The sequence below is a fragment of the Camelus ferus genome, chromosome 26 (assembly GCF_009834535.1).
Source record: "Camelus ferus isolate YT-003-E chromosome 26, BCGSAC_Cfer_1.0, whole genome shotgun sequence".
In the NCBI taxonomy this organism is placed as follows: Eukaryota; Metazoa; Chordata; class Mammalia; order Artiodactyla; family Camelidae; genus Camelus; species Camelus ferus.
The window spans coordinates 7,622,167-7,642,673 of record NC_045721.1 but is presented as its reverse complement, the minus strand read 5'-3'; the positions used below and the strand labels follow the sequence as shown (position 1 = coordinate 7,642,673).

The following is a 20,507-nucleotide window of genomic DNA, read 5'->3' as shown; positions in this document are numbered from 1 at the left end:
CAGTGTTGATCTGCTCTTTAGGTACCAAATTCAGCAAGGCAGCTGCCATTAGGTCTGCTGTCAAGTTAAGTTCACGATAATCCCCCACCGTCTGCCATGATTTACCTTGTTTTTGTCAGGAGTCAGAAAGGTAAATTAAATTGGGGGTGGGAGGTAGGTCTGAGGGGGCCCATCATATAGTAATCCTAGACAGTGCAGTAGGGGAAGAAGGGAGAAGCAAGATAGATTGAGGGGGGACAGGGGATGAGTAAAATTGTCTTTATTTGTAAATGACACGATCATTTATGTAGAAAAACCCTAAGAAATCTACAAAAAAGATACCAGAACTAATCAGTGAGTTTAACAAGGTGGCAGTATACAAGGTCAACATAGAAAATCAGTTTTATTTCTATATACTAGCAATAAAAAATCGGAATATACAGGTTTGTTTTTTTTTTTAATGCCACTTACTGTAGTATCAAAAACTATGAACCTCTTAGGGATAAATCTGACCAATAAATTATAAAATCTGTACACCAGAAACTACAAAATACTGTTTAGAGAAACTAAAGAAGACCTAGATAAATGGACAGATATATCATGCTTATGGATTAAATGTCTCAATATTGTTCTCAATTCTCTCCAGATTGGTATATAGATTCAATCTCAATGAAATGAAAATCCCATCAAGGATTTTTTTTGTAAAAATTGACAAACTGAATCTAAAATTTATGTGGAAAAGCAAAAGAAATAAAATAGTGAAAATAAGTTTGAAAAAGAACAAAGCTGGAAGACTGACACTACCTCATTTCAGGACTTCGTGTAAGGCAACAGTACTCAAATATAGACATACTGGTCAGCCCAGAAAGGACCCGTGCACATATGGCCAATTGATTTTTTTTAAAAAGAAGCCAAGGTAATTCAGTGAGGAAAGAATAATCTTTTAGCAAATGGGGCTGTTATAACTGGCTATCCAAATAGACAAACCTCAACTCTTACATCATATCACATTACAAAATTTACTCTAAGTGGATCATAGACCTAAATGTAAAAGTTAAAACCGCAAAACTTCTAGAAGAAAACAGAAGCAAATCTTAGTGACCATGGGTTCAACAAAGACTTTTTTTTAAAACAGGACAGAAAAAGCACAAACTATAAAGGAAGAAATTTATGAGCCAGACTTCATCAAAATTAAAAACTTCACACTTCATAAGACACTGTTGAGAAAATGAAAAGAAAACCCAGACTGAAAGAAAACATTTGTTACTTTTCTAATTGACAAAAGGATTTGTATTCAAGGTATATAAAGAATTCTTACAACTCAAGAATAACAAGACAAACAACCCAATTGTTTTTTAATGAGCAGAAGACTTAAAGAGATATTTCACCAAAGAAGATACTGATAGCATATATGCCATTAAAAGATATTCAACATCATTAGTTATTAAGAAAATGTAAATTAAACTGCAGTGAGATACAACTATACACCCACTAGAAAGGCAAAAGTAAGAAGACTGGCTAACACCAATTGTTAATGTGTGCAACTCCCATTCAGTGCTGGCAGGAATGTAAGATGGAACAACTCTGGAAAACAATCTGGTAGTTTCTCAAACTGCTGAATGTGCATCTACCCTACGACCTAGCCATTCCACTCCTACGTATTTACGGAAAAGGAATGAAACATCTATCCACACAAAGCTCTGTACATGAATGTTCACAGCAGCCCTATTTGTAACAGTTAGAAACTGGAAGCGGGTGGATGGATAAGCAAATTTCGGTATACCCAAACTTCAGCAATAATGAGAAACGGACTATTGATACACACCACGTTGTGGACAAACATTATTATCGTGGAGAGTGAAGAAAGCTAGAACACAAAAGAATATACATTCCCTGATTCCATGTACATAAAATTCTATTAAACTGCTTTGGCTTCTTTGTCATGAGTGACAAAAAGCAGATGTGTGGTGCCTGAAGCAGGGAGTGGAGAAGGGAGGAATTACAAACGGACAAGAGGGAACTTTTGGGGAAGGACAGAAATCTTTGTCCTCCTGACTGTGATGATGTAATCAAATTGTATACTTTACACACATGCAATTTACTATACATCAATTATACCTCAGTAATGCTAATTTTTTTTTAAGGTTTAATCCCAATTCTGTAAAGTTTTATTTCTGGTTATTACATGTTATCTCCCTATTACAGCCTCTTTGAGGTTAGGATCATTCATCAATAAATGCTTTTTGCACAATATTGTATATTCTGACTATACTTCAACAGAAAAGAACGCATGTGGGGGAGGGTATAGCTCAGTGGTACAGTGTGTGCTTAGCATGCATGAGGTCCTGAGTTCAATTCCCAGTACTGTCATTAAAAATATATAAATGAATCTAATGACCCACTCCCCCTGCCCCCCACCAAAAAAACAGCTTTAAAAAAAAACAGAAATATTCAACCTTCTGCCGAGCCTGGCCTCTCGGACAGAAATGAGGAGCAGAGAGGCGGCAGCTGCAGCAGAAGGTGGCAGGGCAGCGGGACCATCAGGACGGCCAGGCCGGGATTCGCTCACCTTCTCCTGGAGCCTGATGTTGTCCCAGACCTTGGTGCACACCATACACTCAAAGGCGTCGATGTGGTTGTCCTGGCTGAGGTCCTGCACGCCCCACCTGCGCTCCGCGAGAGCCGCGAGGAGCCGCCGGTTGGAGATCTCGCCCCTCAGCTTCCACTCGATGTAGGCCGCGTACCGGCCGTCGTCGCGGTCCAGCTGCCTGATGTACCCGGCCAGCTCCCGGGGGTGGGAGAACGCCGAGACCAGGATAGCGCTTCTGTTACTCGGCAGCCAGTCCGCGATGCTGGGGGAGCCGTGATACACGGGGACGACGCCCAGCTTCAGCGGTCTCCAGAACTTCTCGGTGATGTAGTCGTCGCACACCGCGTTCTCGAAAGCCAGGATGAACTTGTACTGGGCAAGGATCCTGTAAAAGCCGTCGGCGTCCATGGAGGCCGGGTCCGCCAGCTGCTCAGGGAGGTCTCTGTTCCGCAGGCACTCGCCGTAGGAATCGACCTCGATGTAAGCCATCAGCTCGCGGACGTAGCTGTCCCTGTCCGAGGGCGGGTCGCAGTCGGACTGCACGTACACCAGCGGGGCAAGTCTCGTCCGCAGGTGGTTTTTGGACTGCAAGGGGACCAGGTATCGGCGGGACTTCAGGACCTCCACGCCCTCCAAGTACTGGGTGGTTAGTGGCAAGTGGGAATGCCGGCTGAAGGTGGCGGTGTAGTTGAACAAGGTGATGATTGGCTTGTGAAACAGCTTGTAATTGTTTTTCGGAGACTCCTCATGGAAGAGGGCCCAGTCGTGACGGGCCTTCCGAGGCAGAGGTAAGCTGTCTATGTTAAAGTCAGTACCTAGGAGGAGAAACGAAAATGTAAGTCTGTCCAAAAGATTGTCGGTGTTGGGGGCAGAGGGTATAGCTCAGTGGTAGAGGGCGTGCTTAGCATGTATGCAGTCCTGGGTTCAATCTCCAGCACCTCCATTAAATAAATAAACAAGCCTAATTACCTCCCCCTGCCAAATAAATAAATAAAAAGAAGGTACCACTTAAAAGAACATCAGTGTTTAAGTTGGAGTCCACCTGGTAAGATTAGAATACAGAGGAGTTTGAGGCCATAAGTAAGAAGCACATTACAGTGTCTGCAAAATGCCAGGCAGCCAATCACGAAGTTTTCACCCGAGAAACTGTTCACGGGAGGAACCCTAAGGAGAGAGACCTTCTCTTTCATTTTATCAAAAGGGAAATGGGAGGCGTGTCTAGCCTGATCCTAAGGGGGGAATTTATTCCACTGCCTCCTGCAACTGGCTTTTCTTCCCAGAGGTGGTGCCTAAGATGGGGAAAGAGAAATAAAGAGTTAAGACAGTTCTTAAAAAAGAAAAGAGCAAGGAGAAGGAAGCCAAAAAGGGAAATGCAACCAGCTTGGCAGATTGATTAACTGGGAAAAAAAAAAAGTGAAATCATGCAAAAGTAGCCAGAACAAACAGACAGGATAGACTTTTTTTTAATCCAACATGATCAATTCCAACAAAGTGCAATGAATCAATCTTAGTCAAAATGGTAGACCAGAGGCTCTTAAAGACTTAAGAGCTGATAACAGCACCATGTTACAGACTGCTGCAGGATGGTCATGAGTTAACAAGCACACCAAGAAATAAAGACGGCATAGCAGGAGTATAATTATGAGTGATTCCAGCTTCCTCAGGATTGACCGGGGAAACCTTTGAAACATGATAACGTGCAGACAGAAATGATGGATGTGGTAATCCATTGTTTCCTGCCCATGTGGGTGGAGACCCAACCAGGAAGAAGTTTTTTCCATAACTGAGAAAGAAGAATTAAGACAATATCACAATACATAATACAGAACTTCTAAAGTGTTCCAGACACTGATGATTTTTTGGCCCAGTGATTTTGACCTCTTACATGTAAAACGGCATAGCATACAAAAAAAATCCATCTTCTAGCATCCACTGGGAAAAAGCACACCAAATAAATGCTTTCAGTGTACTAAACCACATTCTCTGGTCAAATTCCTAAAACTTAATTATGTAATGCCAGTGCACACTCTCAAATAAATATATACTCTTTGGTGCCAACAGGACATCAGTGAGAAATCAATTAATCACGAAAGGTTTTTAAACCATTAAAGACCAAATAAGATTATTCTGGAGGACACATACTGAGCACAGAGTAACTGCTAAAGTAAGTAGGCACTACTGTCTTGATAGTAAGCTTTTATTCTCAATGATCAGGAATGAAAGAATAAAATCTAAAATGGTTATATAATTGTTTTCTTGGCATTTGTTGTATTGCACCTTTAGCATCAAAAAGAACACGCCTCCACACACCTGAAATGTAATGGCATGTAGAGCTGGATGGTCAGCAACACTTCATGGACAAATATGAAGACATGAAAGAACATGAGAAGAAAGCAATTCATTGCATTGAACAGGTGGCTCTCATCAAGGTTCTAGGCTGGTCAAGTGGCCAATGATGGGAACGGAACCTGTAAACTTGAGTTAGGGCGTCAAGCTTCCACCCAAGGCAGAGCAGAGAATCAAAGCCATCTGCCTGGGAGAGTAAGACCCAGGGTCGGGGGCAGGGATCAAGACGTAAGATTAGAGACTAGAGGGGACATGGTTAAAACAAAAGCGTGTCTAGAATTAATTGGGAGACCAGACACAGGCGCCTTGAGTGAGTGACGCAAACACCAGTGGCCGCCCGCTGCTAACCACTGGGTGGCACATAGGTGACTCAATCCGCCTCACCTGGTGGTTGCCACAGCAAAGACCCAAAATGCAGAACAGAGAAGCAGAAAGACACAAAACCTGCCTCCAGTGCTTCAGAGAACGGAGAGGGCCTGACTCCCATCACTGCTCATCTACATTAGTGAAGTACAAGAGACACTAAAGATGGTTATGTCTAGACCTTTCATGGCCAATATCTAGGTCCGCGTGTTGGTAACAGGAATGGGACCTGAAGCTAGTGCCCGTTACAATGAGCCTTCCATTCATTATAACTAGGAGATGCAGGCTTCCGGGCTCATTATTCCTTTAGCCAAGCTGTTCCTGGAACGTTGATTCTGGGAAGGAGGAGAGGCGAGCTCAGGGTCACATGCAATCTACAGAATAAAGAAAAGCCTGCAGAATCTGAGCAAGAAACATTTATTTATGTACATGCTCTAAAAAGAAACATGCCTTTTTTAAAATGAGAGTGTGAGGTTCTCATACATTTATCTGAGTTCTGTTTAGTTTTAGGAGTGGGACTATCTGTAATGGGGGGGAACGCTTCTTTAATAGAGGAAAGTTAAAGGCATCGAAATTTCCGGAAGCATTTCCCATTATTTGCTACTTTAAAGAGTACTTTCTAGTTACTTCCTTAAAATACACACACACACGATCACATTAAAATAGAGTTTTTATCAGATTCTTCCAAACTAAAATTCTCTGAGGAAGGTTAAAAAATATATGTCCCTTTGCCCAGCGAGCTCCCCCACAAACTCAGAACTTCAGATGGTAAATACTCAAGAATTCCAAAGTTAGAACCATAACAGACCGAAAATACTTTACTGAGGATATCGCTGCCTCCAATGTGAGCGCCGATATTGAGCAATTTCTAGAAGGTACTGGATGTGGCAGGAGACAGCTGAGTCCCTCTGACTCCTTTAACTCCCTCTGACTCCAGGGCAATGCCCGTTATAACAAGAGTTGGAACTAGGGGTCTTAAAAGAAATGAAAATCAACTCAACTATGGTAAATCCATAAAAATGCGACCAACTTGCGTGTGACTGGTTCAGTAGTTTTATATACTCACCTTCACTGGCTCTTACATTTAACAACTTCAGATTCAAACTTTTATTTCTCTGGGTTATTTTGTGTTTGCTGAGTGCTGACAAATTCCTTCCTTCCTTTAAATAACAGCTGACAAACAGATCTGCAGCACTAAAAGTGCACTGTAAAGGGAGTCACAGCTTGGAGTACAAATGGAATAAAGTTAATGCTGGCAAACGGTGCCAGACTGCTGGCTCTGGAGACTGAATTCACAATGGCAGACAAGCAGAGGAGTGACAATACTTTGTGATACTTTTATGTGCTCCGTTTCTTCTGCGGGAGCATACACTCTTCTTTTGTTATTCCCACACAAACTGGTGAAAACAGAAGGCAACACATATTATCGACCCCACTCTACTAAGAACGTTTAGCTTGAGTCATGTATCTGGAGTTAAAAAAACCCTGGTGGGGACCAGAATTTTCAGACTGGCTAATGGCAAAGGACCAGAGGAATCCCTGGCCCCACTACAGTGTTGATTCTGTGGAATAACTTACTCTTGGTGCTCCCAAGACACCCACAGAAATATTACCCAGCTGAAACCCAGTCCGCTTGGGAGGTGGCATCTCTTCATTCAGGAAAAGAAATGCTCCAACACAATGTCCTCCAAAGGTCATCTCTGGTTTCAGAAAGAACCTCTACTGTAAAACAGTGTGTCCCATAAAATGTGATCCCGTAAAAAGTGCCCCAAGAGAGGGAACTAAAACTTTGGGGGGAAAACAATTTAAGCCAAGGGGTTGCCTCAAACATAATACTATCATCTAGCATTTGCATAGTTCGTTGCTATTTTTAAAGCCATTTCACGTGCATTTGCTCGACTCACCCACACCACCCCAGCAGGTCATCCATTTTCTCTAAGGTTCTGAGGGTTAACTGAAGATGTCACACGTGTGTCTCTGCAGACAGCCTGGCTCTAGAAATTGCAGAGGGACCCCAGCAGACCACTCGACCCAAATGCTCTTGTGCTAACTTCTCAACCATATTCTTCCCTCCCCTCCCATCATCTCTCTGCATGAGTCCTTCTACCTGCCCCTCAATCAGTTCTATAGTGTGGAACCCCCTCTCAGTAATACATGTTCAATGAGGCGTCTGTCCATTCTACCCCGGGGCGTGGAAATTCCTCAAGCCCCCTTACTGAGCCTGTGCTGCAGGCCAGTCAAGGACTTTGCGGTCCCCTTCCTAACAGCACAGGGCCAGAGGTAAGAGTTCACGGAGAGTCCTGCCTACCCTCTGCCTCCATATTTAAAGGCTGTAAGTCAGTCTAACAAGCCGTTAAATGTTTTATCTTTCTGCCTTTACATAAGCATACATTCATGATTTTTTTTTTTAATGTGCAGAGCAACAGTTCACAGCAAATATGGATAACATCGTTTTCTGCCACAAATCATGACTGAGTCTCCTCGGGGCTCGGCGTGGGGTGAGAAGAGGAGAAGGGCGAGGCTCCTTCCTCACCTGCAGACTCTCCCTCACCGAACCCCTCAAACCTTCCCCTCCTTTCACTCAGGACACCACAGGGGAAACGCCTCTTGACCCCTCCTTGGGGCCCTGCCCCCCCCCTCCAGAAGCACTTGAGTGTGTCACCTCTAAGGCGCCTCCTCAGCTGAATGAGTCCCCACCAGGTAACCTCCGCCCCAGTCCCGCGGGCATCAGCTGCGCACGTCCCTCCAAGGAACCTGCAGCTGGAAGGCCAGGTTCAAATTCAGCACTCTCAGGTTCCGCAGAGGTGCAGGCTAGAATGCAGGGCTGCCTGGCCTCCATTCCTCCCACCCCTGGCTCTGACCCATACTGTGGGGGGCCCCGCACACATGGACACGGACGCCTCTATCTGCAAGTCCAAGGTCCGTCCTGGCAAAGTCTCCCTCCCTGACCAAACGGTAATCAGGCTCCTCTGAGCCCTCTTCTCACTGTGCCTGTGCCTCAGCCTTGGCCGGCTGCCCTCCCCTGGCCTGCAGAGCCCAGTGTCAGCGGAGCAGAAGGGGTTCAGTGAGAATCCCCCACCCTGGATGTCTGATCAAGTTCCTCACCCCCACACTTGACGCCTAAGCCCTCGGCCTGCCTTTAGCAAGAATCTTGTCGGGAGAGGGTATAGCTCAGTGGTAGAGTGTGTGCTTAGCATGCATGAGGTCCTGAGTGGTCCTGGGTTCAATCCCCAGTCCTTCCATTTAAATAGATAAATAAATACAAAACGAGTTACCTCCTCTCCTCCAAAAAGAGAATGTTGTTAAGCCAGTTTGGCAAGAATCTTCCTGCCCTTGATAACCTCTTAGCAATTTTCCATCCACTGACCCCCCCTCCCTCTGCTTGTTGGCTGTCGGTCCCCAGCTGTGTCTGCTGTACTTGGAGTGGAGCTCAGTTCTACACTGAAGTCTCTCTCTTCTCCTCCAGTAACTCGAATGAAATCCACCTTGCTGTTTTGAACAAATGTCCAGGGCAAAGTTTTTCCTTTATATTCCATGCATTTGCAGCCACCCCCTGGCCAATCCTCAAATCCAGGGGTGCATACTAAGAGCCTGGCTTGCCCTTTGGAGGACAAGCCAGAGAAGCAGCCAGGGCGGGCTCAGAGAGTGGGCTCCACCTTGGCCTTAGGGGCAGGGCATTTTGGGATCCCGGTACGTGGAGCATGATGTCTAAGGCAGAGGCGTGGGCTCTGTGACCACAGGTGGGCAAGTGACCTAGGTCTGTAGACTCTTCACCCTGCATGAAGGGGCACGCCTGAGGAAGGCCAAAGTAGACTCCTCTTGAAGTCTAAAGGTCCTCTTGAGTCTAAAGGTTCCACTATCCAAATTAAGTTGCCAATCATCCTCCTTAAGCCTGGTTACTGGGAGTCTGGAAGTCATGCTCTGAACTAAACAGAGGCCTGAGGCACCTTTTCTGATTCCTTAAACCAAGGGTACAAATTCAGATTTAAAACCTCTGAACAATGACACCCAATACGGTTGGGCAAGAAGAGGAGCCGGAGCATGATTACTTCCTTTTAGCACTTTCCCCTAAAGTGACTCCTTTTCAATGATTTATTTTATTGGGTTTTTTTTCTTTTGAGGGGGGAGGTAGTTAGGTTTATTTATTTATTTATTTTTGATGGAGGTACTGGGGATTGAACCCAGGACGTCGTGCATGCTAGGTACACACTCTACCAGCTATACCCTCCTCCTCTTCCAGTGATTTATTCTAAAACATGCCAACATTACTACTGTGGTTCCACCCCCACTCAGGTTTTGACTAAACCTAGTTACTGATGGACCCTAAATTTACACTCCATCCAGACTGTTCCCCTGAGCGTCAACCGGATATCTAACAGCATTCTAGAAATGTCCACCTGAATTTCTTCCCCTTCTTTTGCTCCACTATTTAACCCCTTTGTAATCCATTCTTGTAGTAAATTCCTACTGTTTGAAACACCTAGAATAATTTGTTTTGCTATCAGACTATGATTGATACAGAAGCCCATTCCAAAAGCTTGAGGCGTAACTCACTGTGACTTTATTCCAAGTTCCGTTGCAAGTTTTCTCTTGCTTTCTCCTTGATTTTTCTAAAAATGTTATGTTTCTTCACAATTCTACCCCCTTGTTACCGCCATGCCAAGCTTCTATTTTCCCCTCTGAGAACCACCTTTCTCTTATTTCTTAGTCCATCTGGTGTGAATGTAGAAGCAGAAAAAAAGCCTCCTATTTAAGAAGGGAAAATATAAAATCAGAAAATGAGGCTCCCTTTAAGAAAGAAACTATCAAATTACTTGAAACCAAAAGTACATTCCTCATTCAGGTACTGTGTTGAAAATTCCTCCTCTGAGCTGCTAATTAAAATATGCAGAATTCTGATGAACCAGATGGCACAAAGAACGATGAGGTGGAGGTGAAGGTCTACAGGAAAGCTGTATTTGACCACATTCTAAGTTGTAGCACAAATTACAAATCCTCTTCACTGTGTTTTTGACCTTTAATGTTGAAAGAGATGAAGACTTCCTTGTTGCTAAAAGATTTTATCAGAGAGCCATCAGAAATGAACCTCTCCATAGCCAAAAGATGTTCAAGCTTATGAAACAATGGGCAAAGCACAGCTTTCGTGGGAGATGGCAGCGGTTCATAGATCACACCTACTGTGACTCACCTCAGCTGAAGCTGGACTCACAGTGACCTCACGGAGTCTCTGTTCTCATTTCCTGCCTTGGATTAAATAATTTGTTTCATAAAGCTCAAACAACTTTCCACTTTTGAGATAACTGTTACAATTGCTACCTCCTTGCCACAGCTGTCTGCAATAAGCTTAACAGCACATTCAAGTCCTCGAAGGTTTCTAAATCTAAACGGAGAAGGAAATTCCGTTTCCTCCACAGTAAGAATTAGGAAGAAGGAGAGTTAGGTCTTGTGAAGACCAAGAAGAAAGCAGAGCGGGAAAAACAGTTTGCAATGCCACCCAAAGCACTGCCCTCCTCTCCCTGGGGAGACAGGAGCTGCAGTCCCCGGGGCTGGTTAACAAAGCAGCTTTGACAAGTCCTGCAACGTTCTGCCGAACTCTGACAGGGAACTCTCGTGGCCCTCTTTAGGGTTTGTGATATCTCTCAAGGCACTCGAAGAATTTACTCTCTGTTACTAAAAGCCACATTAGGGTGTTTCTACATCTCACATTCTGATTCCCTCTACTGCGGCCAACATTCGTGGTGACAGGAGACAGAGAAGGACAGCGACCCCTAAAAAGCAAAGTTCTAGGAATCCTCCTATTTGGAAAGCATTAAACTGGAACCTCTGGGGCTTCAAAGATGAACAAAATAAGCCCCAGGGCTCTTATGGTTATTAATGTAAATGTTAAACCATTAGCTAAAATTCAACATAGAATTACTCAAATGCAAATAGCCCGACTCCTCGTGGTGGTTGCTCCCTATTCAATTACCCTCTGGCTTTTTGGACGGACCTGCACTATAGCATTTATCATACTCAACTGTCATTATGTGAGCACCTGTCTAGCCCCTCAGCAGACAGGGAGACTTTCAAGGACCCATGCCTTGTTCATCTTTGCCTACAGAACCTAACATAGTGCCTGGGATGTAGCAGGTACCCAAAGATATTTGGGAAAATAAAGACAAATGAATTTTTGGTCTTATTTTGCCAAAGTCAGGCTTAAGCTTATTTGGGCAAGAAGAGGTAGAGAAAGAGCAAGAAGTAAAAGTAGAAATTGGGTGTTAATAGCAAGTATTTGTCAAGGGGATAGTGCTCTACTGGGACCACTGGGAATTCTTGAAAAAAAAAATTCTTAAAATTAAATCAAAGCATTGAAAGCCCTTCATACAAGTGTCATCTGCAAATGATATCAGTCCCATCCCAAGCAAACAGGAAATTCAGTTCACAGTCCTAACTGTTTGATTCCATGACCAGCATCTCCACCCAATGAGGTCAACAGGTTTCTGTAAACATAAAAGAATGTATTAAGTTAGGGAGAAAGAGATGAAATGAATTGGTGAGACAATCACATGATCTTAGGACCTTTCTCCTGCCTCATTTACTCTGACAAGTGTAGCAATTTTATTTTAATTACTTATGTTAATACTTCATGGTAAAGTAGTAAGTGATACTATTACCTCATTTAAATAATAATGAAGTCTTAGCAACACTTTGGCATCCAGTCATTAATTCTTGGCAAAACAAAAAAAATTTACAGTCAATGATTTGAGAAAGAATTAGTGAGTTCTGAGAATACAAAAATGGGATAGTGAAGAAATGCTGAAGAATTAGATTTTTTTTAATCAAAAACTTAAGATTTATTTAGGAAAAAGTCAAATGTAATGAGGAGAGGTAGGTGAACAGGAGCTAAGACAATGAAAAAGTATTTTAGAACAGTAATGATGATTCCAGTTTTCTTTCTAGACTCTCACATACAGAGAACACCAAAAAAAAAAAAAAGAAAGAAAGAAAGAAAGGGAAAAAAACAGTGATGTACAATTAACAAGTATGTTAAATAAATATGAATTTTCTTAGTTTTCATAATTTTTAAATTGTCTACATTTGGAATATGGAAGTAGAAAGCTAATCAGTCCGATCATCTGAAGAACTAGACTCTTAACCTGAGTTTCGGTATGGAAGACCTTTAGGCAGAGGTCACTTCTGGAGTGTTCCATGCTGACCACATTTTCATCAGTGTTTATTACGTGGAAACATCTTAGCAGTCAGTCATGGAAAAACACTAAAAATCATTTGAATCCTGAGCTCATGTGAAGTACATTAAATTATAACTTGCAAGTTAAGTCAATAAGCCAAGTGTATTAAGTTTTTTTCTGAGCTTTATACAAATCAAATGTATAAGTAAGCAACAAATAAGATTTTATTCAAAGCAGAGCAAATTCCCAACTTGCTGTCTGAGCTGGAGAAATTTAATTATCTATTTGCATTTTGTTTCAAGTGTTTCACACGTTAAAAGAATTCAAACGTTGAGGGGAAACTGGTACAGCCTTGTCGAGGCCAATTTGGCAGTAGACACCAAATTTTAATTTAATTTTTCCATTAACACAGCAACTCCATTCTCAAATATCTAGAGAAATAAGAGTAAAACATATGGGCAGAGACATACAAGTATGTTCATGGTAATGTAACAGAAAACCAGCAACATACATACCCATTGACAGGGGTTAAATAAATTTAGGCATCTCTGCACTACTGAACCAACATAGCTTTCAAAATAATGAAGTAAACTGATACAGTCTAACAAGAAAAAACAGTCTTTAAAACATATTTTTAAATGGAAAAACCAATATATATCTATGGTATGATTCTATTTAAAAAAAAAAAAAAACAGACAGAAAAAAAAAAAAACAGGCTGAATTCCATTACACATAAAAATTCTGGAAGGATAGCCACTAATCTAACTGGGACAGGGACTGAGAAAGTAAGGGTGAAATGTCCTTTCTGGCTTAGTAGATTTCTTTATTGTTTAAACTGCATTAGTAGATATATTCATGCATTACTTGGGGTAAGTTTTAAAAATCAAAAAATTAAAGGGGAAAAATGAGACACCTCCCTCAAGAGAAGCATGAAAAAGTCTCACAAACTGTGTATATTACGTAAAGGCTCACAGATACAGCCCAACACTGCCAGGTGGGCAGGGGAGGGTACAGCTCAGTGGTAAATCACATGCTTAACATGCACGAGGTCCTGGTTCAATTCCCCAGGACCTCCATTAAAAACAAAACAAAACAACAAGAAAAACAACAAAAAAGACACGTCATCCAGAGGGCTGCTTAGGAAAGACTGCCATTGGAATCCGGCATGCTTTAAAGAGTATTGTATTTCAGAATTTACGTGGAAAATACATATAGCACAGTTAACTGCCAGGAATTTCATCAGCCCCAAAAGGAAAGCTGGCAGATTACAGTTTACTCGAATATCAACAGGTGAATGTGCTCTGCTAACATCCAGCTAACAAATTAGTTCCTGTGTAAACGAGAGATTAGCACACATGCTCGGAGAAGCCATGTTAGAGCAATGCCTTGTAATTCAGTTGAAAAAGTGGTTAGATTTTTTAAAATTAAACATATCAAGACAATCAAGCTGGAGCCCATCAAACCAAGCACCTTGAAATGATAGTAATTTTTATCTGAATTTGTTCATCTTCGTGCTTTCAATATGTGCTTCATAACCTTGATGGTATGTAAAAGCACTCAATGTTGGCGATGTCAGAGCCCTCAAAATAGCATTCTGGAAAGCAGAGAAGTAAAGAAACATAATGCGTCCTTAACAAGATAGGAAACCAAACTATAAAAAATGTTTTTTTAAAAAACCGGTTGGAATCAGGTAAGTGACACAAAACCCAGCAAACCCTCCAGCTGGATGGCTTCCAGAAGGATTCTCCCAGAGCTGGGTCCCTCGCAGCTGAGCCTCAAGGTGAAGAAACACAAAATGTCCATCCTTCTTGCCCTTCCTCTGTTGTTTAGAAGCTCCTTCCTGCTACCCCACTGTTTTGTACCGTGTCTCCTGGAGGGGCTAGGTGACCAACTCGTCCCAATTTGCCTGGGACTTACCCAGTTTCACCAGTGAAAATCCCAGGCTAGAGGAACTTCCTGAGTCCTGGGTGACTCAGGACAGTTAGTCACCACCCCCACAAGGCCACGGTTTCATCCAAGACAAACATGTCCAGGCCCTCGATAGCTGCAGGACGGCAGGAGAGGCATGTGTCTTACTTTACATCATGTAAGTCGATGTTGTGGGCTACAAATTGGACTTCCATCTCTTTTTGATTAGAAAGTAGAGGCATCAAATATGTGCTGTGAGACAGAAGCCAGACAAAAGAGAGCCCAAAGCAGACAATTCAATTTATATGAAGTCTCTAAGCCAGCAAAACCAACCTCTGGTGACAGAAATCAGATCAGTGGTCTCCCGGGGGGTGGGAGTGGGGGGCAGACAGCGGGAAGCGGGGAGGAGGACTGACAGAGGGCACACGGGAAGTTTCCGGAGTGGGTAAGTGCTCTGTCCTCTGGCTGATATTGTCACCAGTTGCTGACTTAAAATGTGTGCATTTGTTGTCTGTAAACTTCACCTTTCAAGAGTTGATTTTAAAGAGTGAGATCTTCTATCACTCAAGGGATTCGGGACAGACTGGAGCAGACGCTTTTAGGGATACTGTTGGGGGGATTACTGGGGCTCAGGGAAGATCCAAGATCTACGGTCATTCTCAAGTCTGTGCTTACAGGATTCTAAGGGAGCAGCATGTTACCCACTTTCCTACATAAATTCAAATTTCACTCAGAGTTTGTGCAGTCCTTGACAACAGGAAATCGTACAGATTCCTTCTCCGGGAATATCGAAAGAAAAGTATAGCTAATGTTCTCCCATTCTACGTTGCTCTGTTGTCGTTGTAACTATGAACTCCTCCAAAGACTGGAAGCCCAGAGGTACAACAAAAGGCAGGGGGGTAGACTTCAGTGCCTCTGAATAATGCAACAGGGCAGCCCAACATAAACACCTTCGAGCACAGAGGTAACCCCAGCTGTGGGAACCTAATCTAATAAAACCGTGCGAAGGGGCTTCTGTTCAGGAGGTGGTCTCCTCTCTGACCCTGCCGCCGTATTTACCTTCTTCAAAGAAACATTTAGAGTTGTCTAGAGACTAGGGGACAGAGGCGGAGACTTCCAGGATGGAAGGGTGGAGTACCCGAGGCGGGTCCAGAGGACTCAAACAGACGTCCTTCACTGCATCACTAAGTGACCCTTGAAGGGAAACAGTCCTTGAATATTTGATTTTTTTAGAATGTTATCTTGCCATCACTTTTCCGTTCTCCGCCTCTTCCTTGATGCCAGTGCTACCCAGAGAATTGGTATGCACTGCAAATAGAAGGCATCCGATGCTGAGCTGATGGGACCTGCTTTGTGATCCCGTAGCACCCACAGGAGGGGAAGTTCTGCCCACTGGTGATGATCGTGGGAGAAGAGAGCAGCCCAGACTTTAAAAGGTCTGTAGGGAAGCTTCCATGAATTCACACTGGAAATTTCTCAAGTGAAAAGCCAGAAGTCTCCCACATGACATACATCCGGCAAAGAAGAAGTAAGACTCGAGCCTCGGGTGTGTGCCTGCGTGTACATTTCCATGTGCCAAGTGTCCACTGGTCCCTGCTAGCCAGTAAAGCCGCTCTTGGCACTGCACCAGCAAAGCCAAGCATCTTCCCAGAATTACTTCCCGACTGGGAAATGGAAAGTTATTGGGTTGCCTCCCCCGTCTGATGGTGTGTAATGAAGTCCAGTACATAGCTGAGATGCTGGCCCAGGGACACACCAGAGCCAATCCTGTCCCCTGCAACCTTCAAGCGGAGCTGGCACGCAGGGGCTCCAGGGCAGCGCCATCCACCCGGCCAGGCCCTTCAGGCCGGCCGCCAGTTACTGAAGGCCATCCCGCACAGCCGTCTCACTCAGGTTTCCTACACATCGTCAGGTCCCCTCTGTCTAATAATGAGCGGTGGATAGCCGCTGCGTGTTATGGTCCAAGGCCATTCCGATGCCAAGCCTTGAAAATAAATCCTCCCCCAGTAACTTGGAGCTAGTGCTCAGGAAAACATAATGGCACCACAGAGATAGCTCTGAGCTTCCATGAAAGGAGTTAGAGGATTAGAATCGGTGAATGACGTCATGAGAAAAATAGCACATTCACTGATCCAAGGTAGTAAGAAAATTAAGATAGAATAACACAAAATCAGGATGAAGGAGAGAGACAGGGAAATGCTCAAGTAGTTTTAACCCACAGCACAGCTGGAATGAGGCCCAGATGAACCATGGAGTAGTATTTCTCCTAGTCTGTTCTTCAGCAGATACCCCGAAGAGGATGTGCAGCTTTCAACTTGACTGAACGGCTCTATCTCAGAATGAAAAACTGCAGAGTGCCATTACTTAATAAGAAAGGGAATCTTTAGAAAACCTTCATTTGGGGTTTAAAACAACAATAAGCCAAACTAACAAAGGAAAAGGAATCAGAATGACATCGAACTTCTAGAATACAGTGGAGCAAACCCTTCAAAATTCTGAGAGCAGATAAACTTGCCTTATACTCTTCTTAGGAAATAGAAGGAGGCTGTAGTCACTCAAGGAAGTAAATCAAGAAAGCGGGAAACAGACCTAGGAAATAGGGAATCCAACATAAAGCAGCAAAAAAAAAAAAAATCCTCAGGGTATTTGAAATCCCAGGGTGAGTGTATTCAGCAGGATGAGTAACAAGTCCAATTTAGAGCAGGTGGAGGGTGCGGAACAAATGTTCCCTAGAGGAGAAATAAAACTGATAGACGATCTAATATGTCAGACCATTTATTTAAACTTTACGTACGTACCTAAAATTTATTTGTTTGATACACATAAAAATTCTACAAACACAGGTAGGCATGTGATGTATCTGATGAACTACTGTTAAAATAAAGTTAGTGACAAGTAATTAATAAAAACTAGGCAATTTTTTAAAGACAATGATTAGCTCTAGGTAAATAAAGTATCAAAAAAGGAAATGTAATCCCTGGCTCTATGCTGAGCAACATTTCATAGTCATAATAATGTAAACGATGCTGGTGAGATGTTATGATGTTTAGAAATTATTTAAAATAGGAGGGTGAGGAATGTGGGATAATCAAACACAAATAAGAGAAGATTGGAATATGTGTGTGTATAAATAAATCACTATGCTTGACAACAAAAATTAACGCATTGTAGATCGATTATACTTCAATTTTTAAAATTAAAATTAAAAAAAAGAGAAGATTGATGATTGTTGAAGCTGGGTGAAAAGTGCCAAAATGAAAACTTCAAATTCTAATAATTATATAGTAGACAATGATTTCTGATGTAATAAAATTTGGCTATATTAGACAGATTTGGGGGGAACATATATATATGTGTGTCTGAGGAGTCTTTAAAAAAATAATAATTGTCTCAAGAAATACAAGTATGCAGATACTATTTAGAAATACGAACACAAATTCCAGGAAAGAGAGGTATAAAGGAGAGGGAAAAAAACTTTTTTTAATTTAAAAACACTTTTAATACTATTTGATTTTTAAAATTGCTTATGCATTACTTTGGTAAAAATTAACAAACTTCTTCATCCTCTTAAGATATTTTTTGTTATGGTGGTATATAATTTCAATGTCATTTTCCCTTTATTTATGCAATGAAATGAAAAGAATTAAGGGGTAATATGTGAACATAAAAAAAGGGAAGCTGGAAATGATAAAAATTCGATAGCCGCTTCCATTATGAGGTTTGACTGTACATACTTCCCCCTAGTGTCAAGTCGTGGGAAAGCATCTTAAATTTTATAAACTCTAGATACACTTAAATCTTCAAATGTCGCACACTCTCTTTATCTTGGATCTTCTACACTCTCCATGCAGTAAGTCTCCTATTTCTAGAATCCAAAATTCAGGTTTGGACTATTAGTTTTATGATATGGCTTTGGTGTGAATTCAAAAGCTTTTGATGGAAGGGTCTTAGAACCTGGTTATGATTAATGGGGAAATGTGTTCTGAGTTCCTTAACAACTATTTATTCAGTTGGGGAAAAGGATCCATTTGTTTGTCATTTCTTCAATTCCTTGAGGATTGAAGAACCAAATACAGTGCTGGACACAAGACTGACACACAGACGCTCAAAACATAGTGAGTGAGTCTGGTAGGTGACTGATTACAGAACTCATTTTGCTATTTGTGGACCACCTGGAGGGATGACATGTCACAGAGTGACCCCTGTGGTCATTAATAACTGCCAAAACCAAATATTTAAGGAACAGGGACTAGGCAACACAGATGACATAATCTAATTCACTCCTGGAGAGAAAATGGACAGATCAAATGACATCTCCCATCGCCCTCCATCCCCTCCCAAAAGAAAACACACACACACACACACACAACCACTCACTTTTCACCACAGGTTTGCAATGAAAAGAATGCATTTTCTTCCTAAGCTTTATTTACTAATTGATAAAATCTCTCATCTCTCCCTGCCAAAGCACTGACATTGTTCAGTCCCAAGCCTTGTTCCTCTGCTCTTAGATAAGGAGGAGCCCTGAACTTCCCCTGACTTCAACTGTTTTCTCCTTCCAGAGTGGTTGTTCCTCCTCCCTGAGACCCCACCTCCTGTCCCACTTCCCACACTTGCTTTCCTGATCACAGAGAGGTGTGTGTGGACCAGCTGTTCAAGTCACGCTGGTGTCAATACCTACAGCAGCGTAGGCTGGGTTTTAAGAGAAGCACTCTCTTGCAGGGTTTCACACGAATCCTCCTTCTCCAGCAGTTCTGTTCAAGGTCAGAAATTCTTTAACTTGCTCCAAGTCATTCTAACTTTGGCTCCTGATCTATGAGCAGAGATCCTAATTCCTACATCACTATTCACTTGATTAAGATGTTGACCAAGAAAATCATATGATAAATTTGTATCCATCCATATAAAGTTGGGAAGACAATTCTTGCAACTTTTGACCTTCACAAATGCACCACAGAGACCTTGGACATTTCAGATTCTGAGTCTTTGTTGGCAATCAGAGATTATAAACTGTCACTTAAATTGCCATTATTTTTTCTGTTTTTTCTTCTTTCTTTCTTTTTCTTCCAGCTTTAATGAGATACAACTGACACATCGCACAGTAGAAGTCTACAGCATAATGACCTGACTTACATCATGAAATGATCCCCACAAGCTTAGTGAACCTCTGTCATCTCATAGTGATTAAATTGCAATATTTTATATTGATGGTACATTAGTCTTCCCAAGAGCAAACAAGTCCATCAACAGGGATAATAGTTTCTAGAATAAATTCTGAATCTACCAACCTGGCACATAACTGGAAAGGATCTGTGTCTCTTCAGGCACAGCAAATGGAAAAAAGGCCATTGCCAAAATCTTTAGAAAGCCACCAGAATATCAGGGAAAGAACATAGGTCTTTGAGACAAGGGAGTTAGGGCTTAAAACTCAGATGAGCCACATGAATATGGCTGGGAGGACATTACTGTAACTCGGAGTCACAGCACCCCCATCTTCAAATGAGGACCATATTGACTTTATAGGACTATTCCGTGCCTGTAACACAGAAGGTACTTAGGGAAAGTCAGTTTCCCCATCTTCCTCTTCCCATGACCCATAGCACCCCCAGCCCCCTCCACCCCACCCGCCTCCCATCCCCCTTCAGGTCCGTCCCCTAAGCAAGGGGAAGGACTACCACCACCTGCCATAAGCTCCCAAACAAAGCTGTGGTGGCAACAGGAAACTGGCTTCTCCTCTTCCTTTACTACCCCCGCCTGCATCACTATGCCCTTTTGATTTATTGGGGCAGGAATCTTTCCAATCCTAGAGAGGCCCCCTGAAAAGCCGTAAGATATCAACTGTTGCCCAAGTCCCATCTGAGCTCGCCCTCCAGCCTCCACGACCAAACTCCAGCGACGAATTCTCCCTATGGCTCCATTTCTCTTCTAGATTATCTGTTCTTTTGCTTCTTAGTTTCCACCGGAGCATCTTCCCCTCCCTTTCCCCACTCCTGATTAAGCAGCAGACAAACTGGACTTTTCGAACCTAAAAGGCACACCAGAGGTTTCTCCCCTGGCAGCTCTCTGCTGCCCCCTCTCCTCCCGAAACGGAACAGGCCGCCGCTCCGGCCACAGAATCTCCTTCCAGGTTTCAGGAATGCTCAGCACTTACT

The 20,507-nt window shown here is 42.7% G+C and overlaps 1 protein-coding gene across 3 annotated transcripts in view; it reads right to left on the bottom strand.

Annotated features, from left to right (window-relative positions):
- FUT10 (fucosyltransferase 10) overlaps nt 1–20,507 on the bottom strand; it is a 359,041-nt gene that overhangs the window by 320,293 nt on the left and 18,241 nt on the right. For all 3 annotated transcript variants that reach the window (XM_032468336.1, XM_032468337.1, XM_032468335.1), the window contains one exon: nt 2,549–3,384. In XM_032468336.1, coding sequence (XP_032324227.1) covers nt 2,549–3,384 — 836 coding nt within the window. The remainder of the gene's footprint in view (nt 1–2,548; nt 3,385–20,507) is intronic.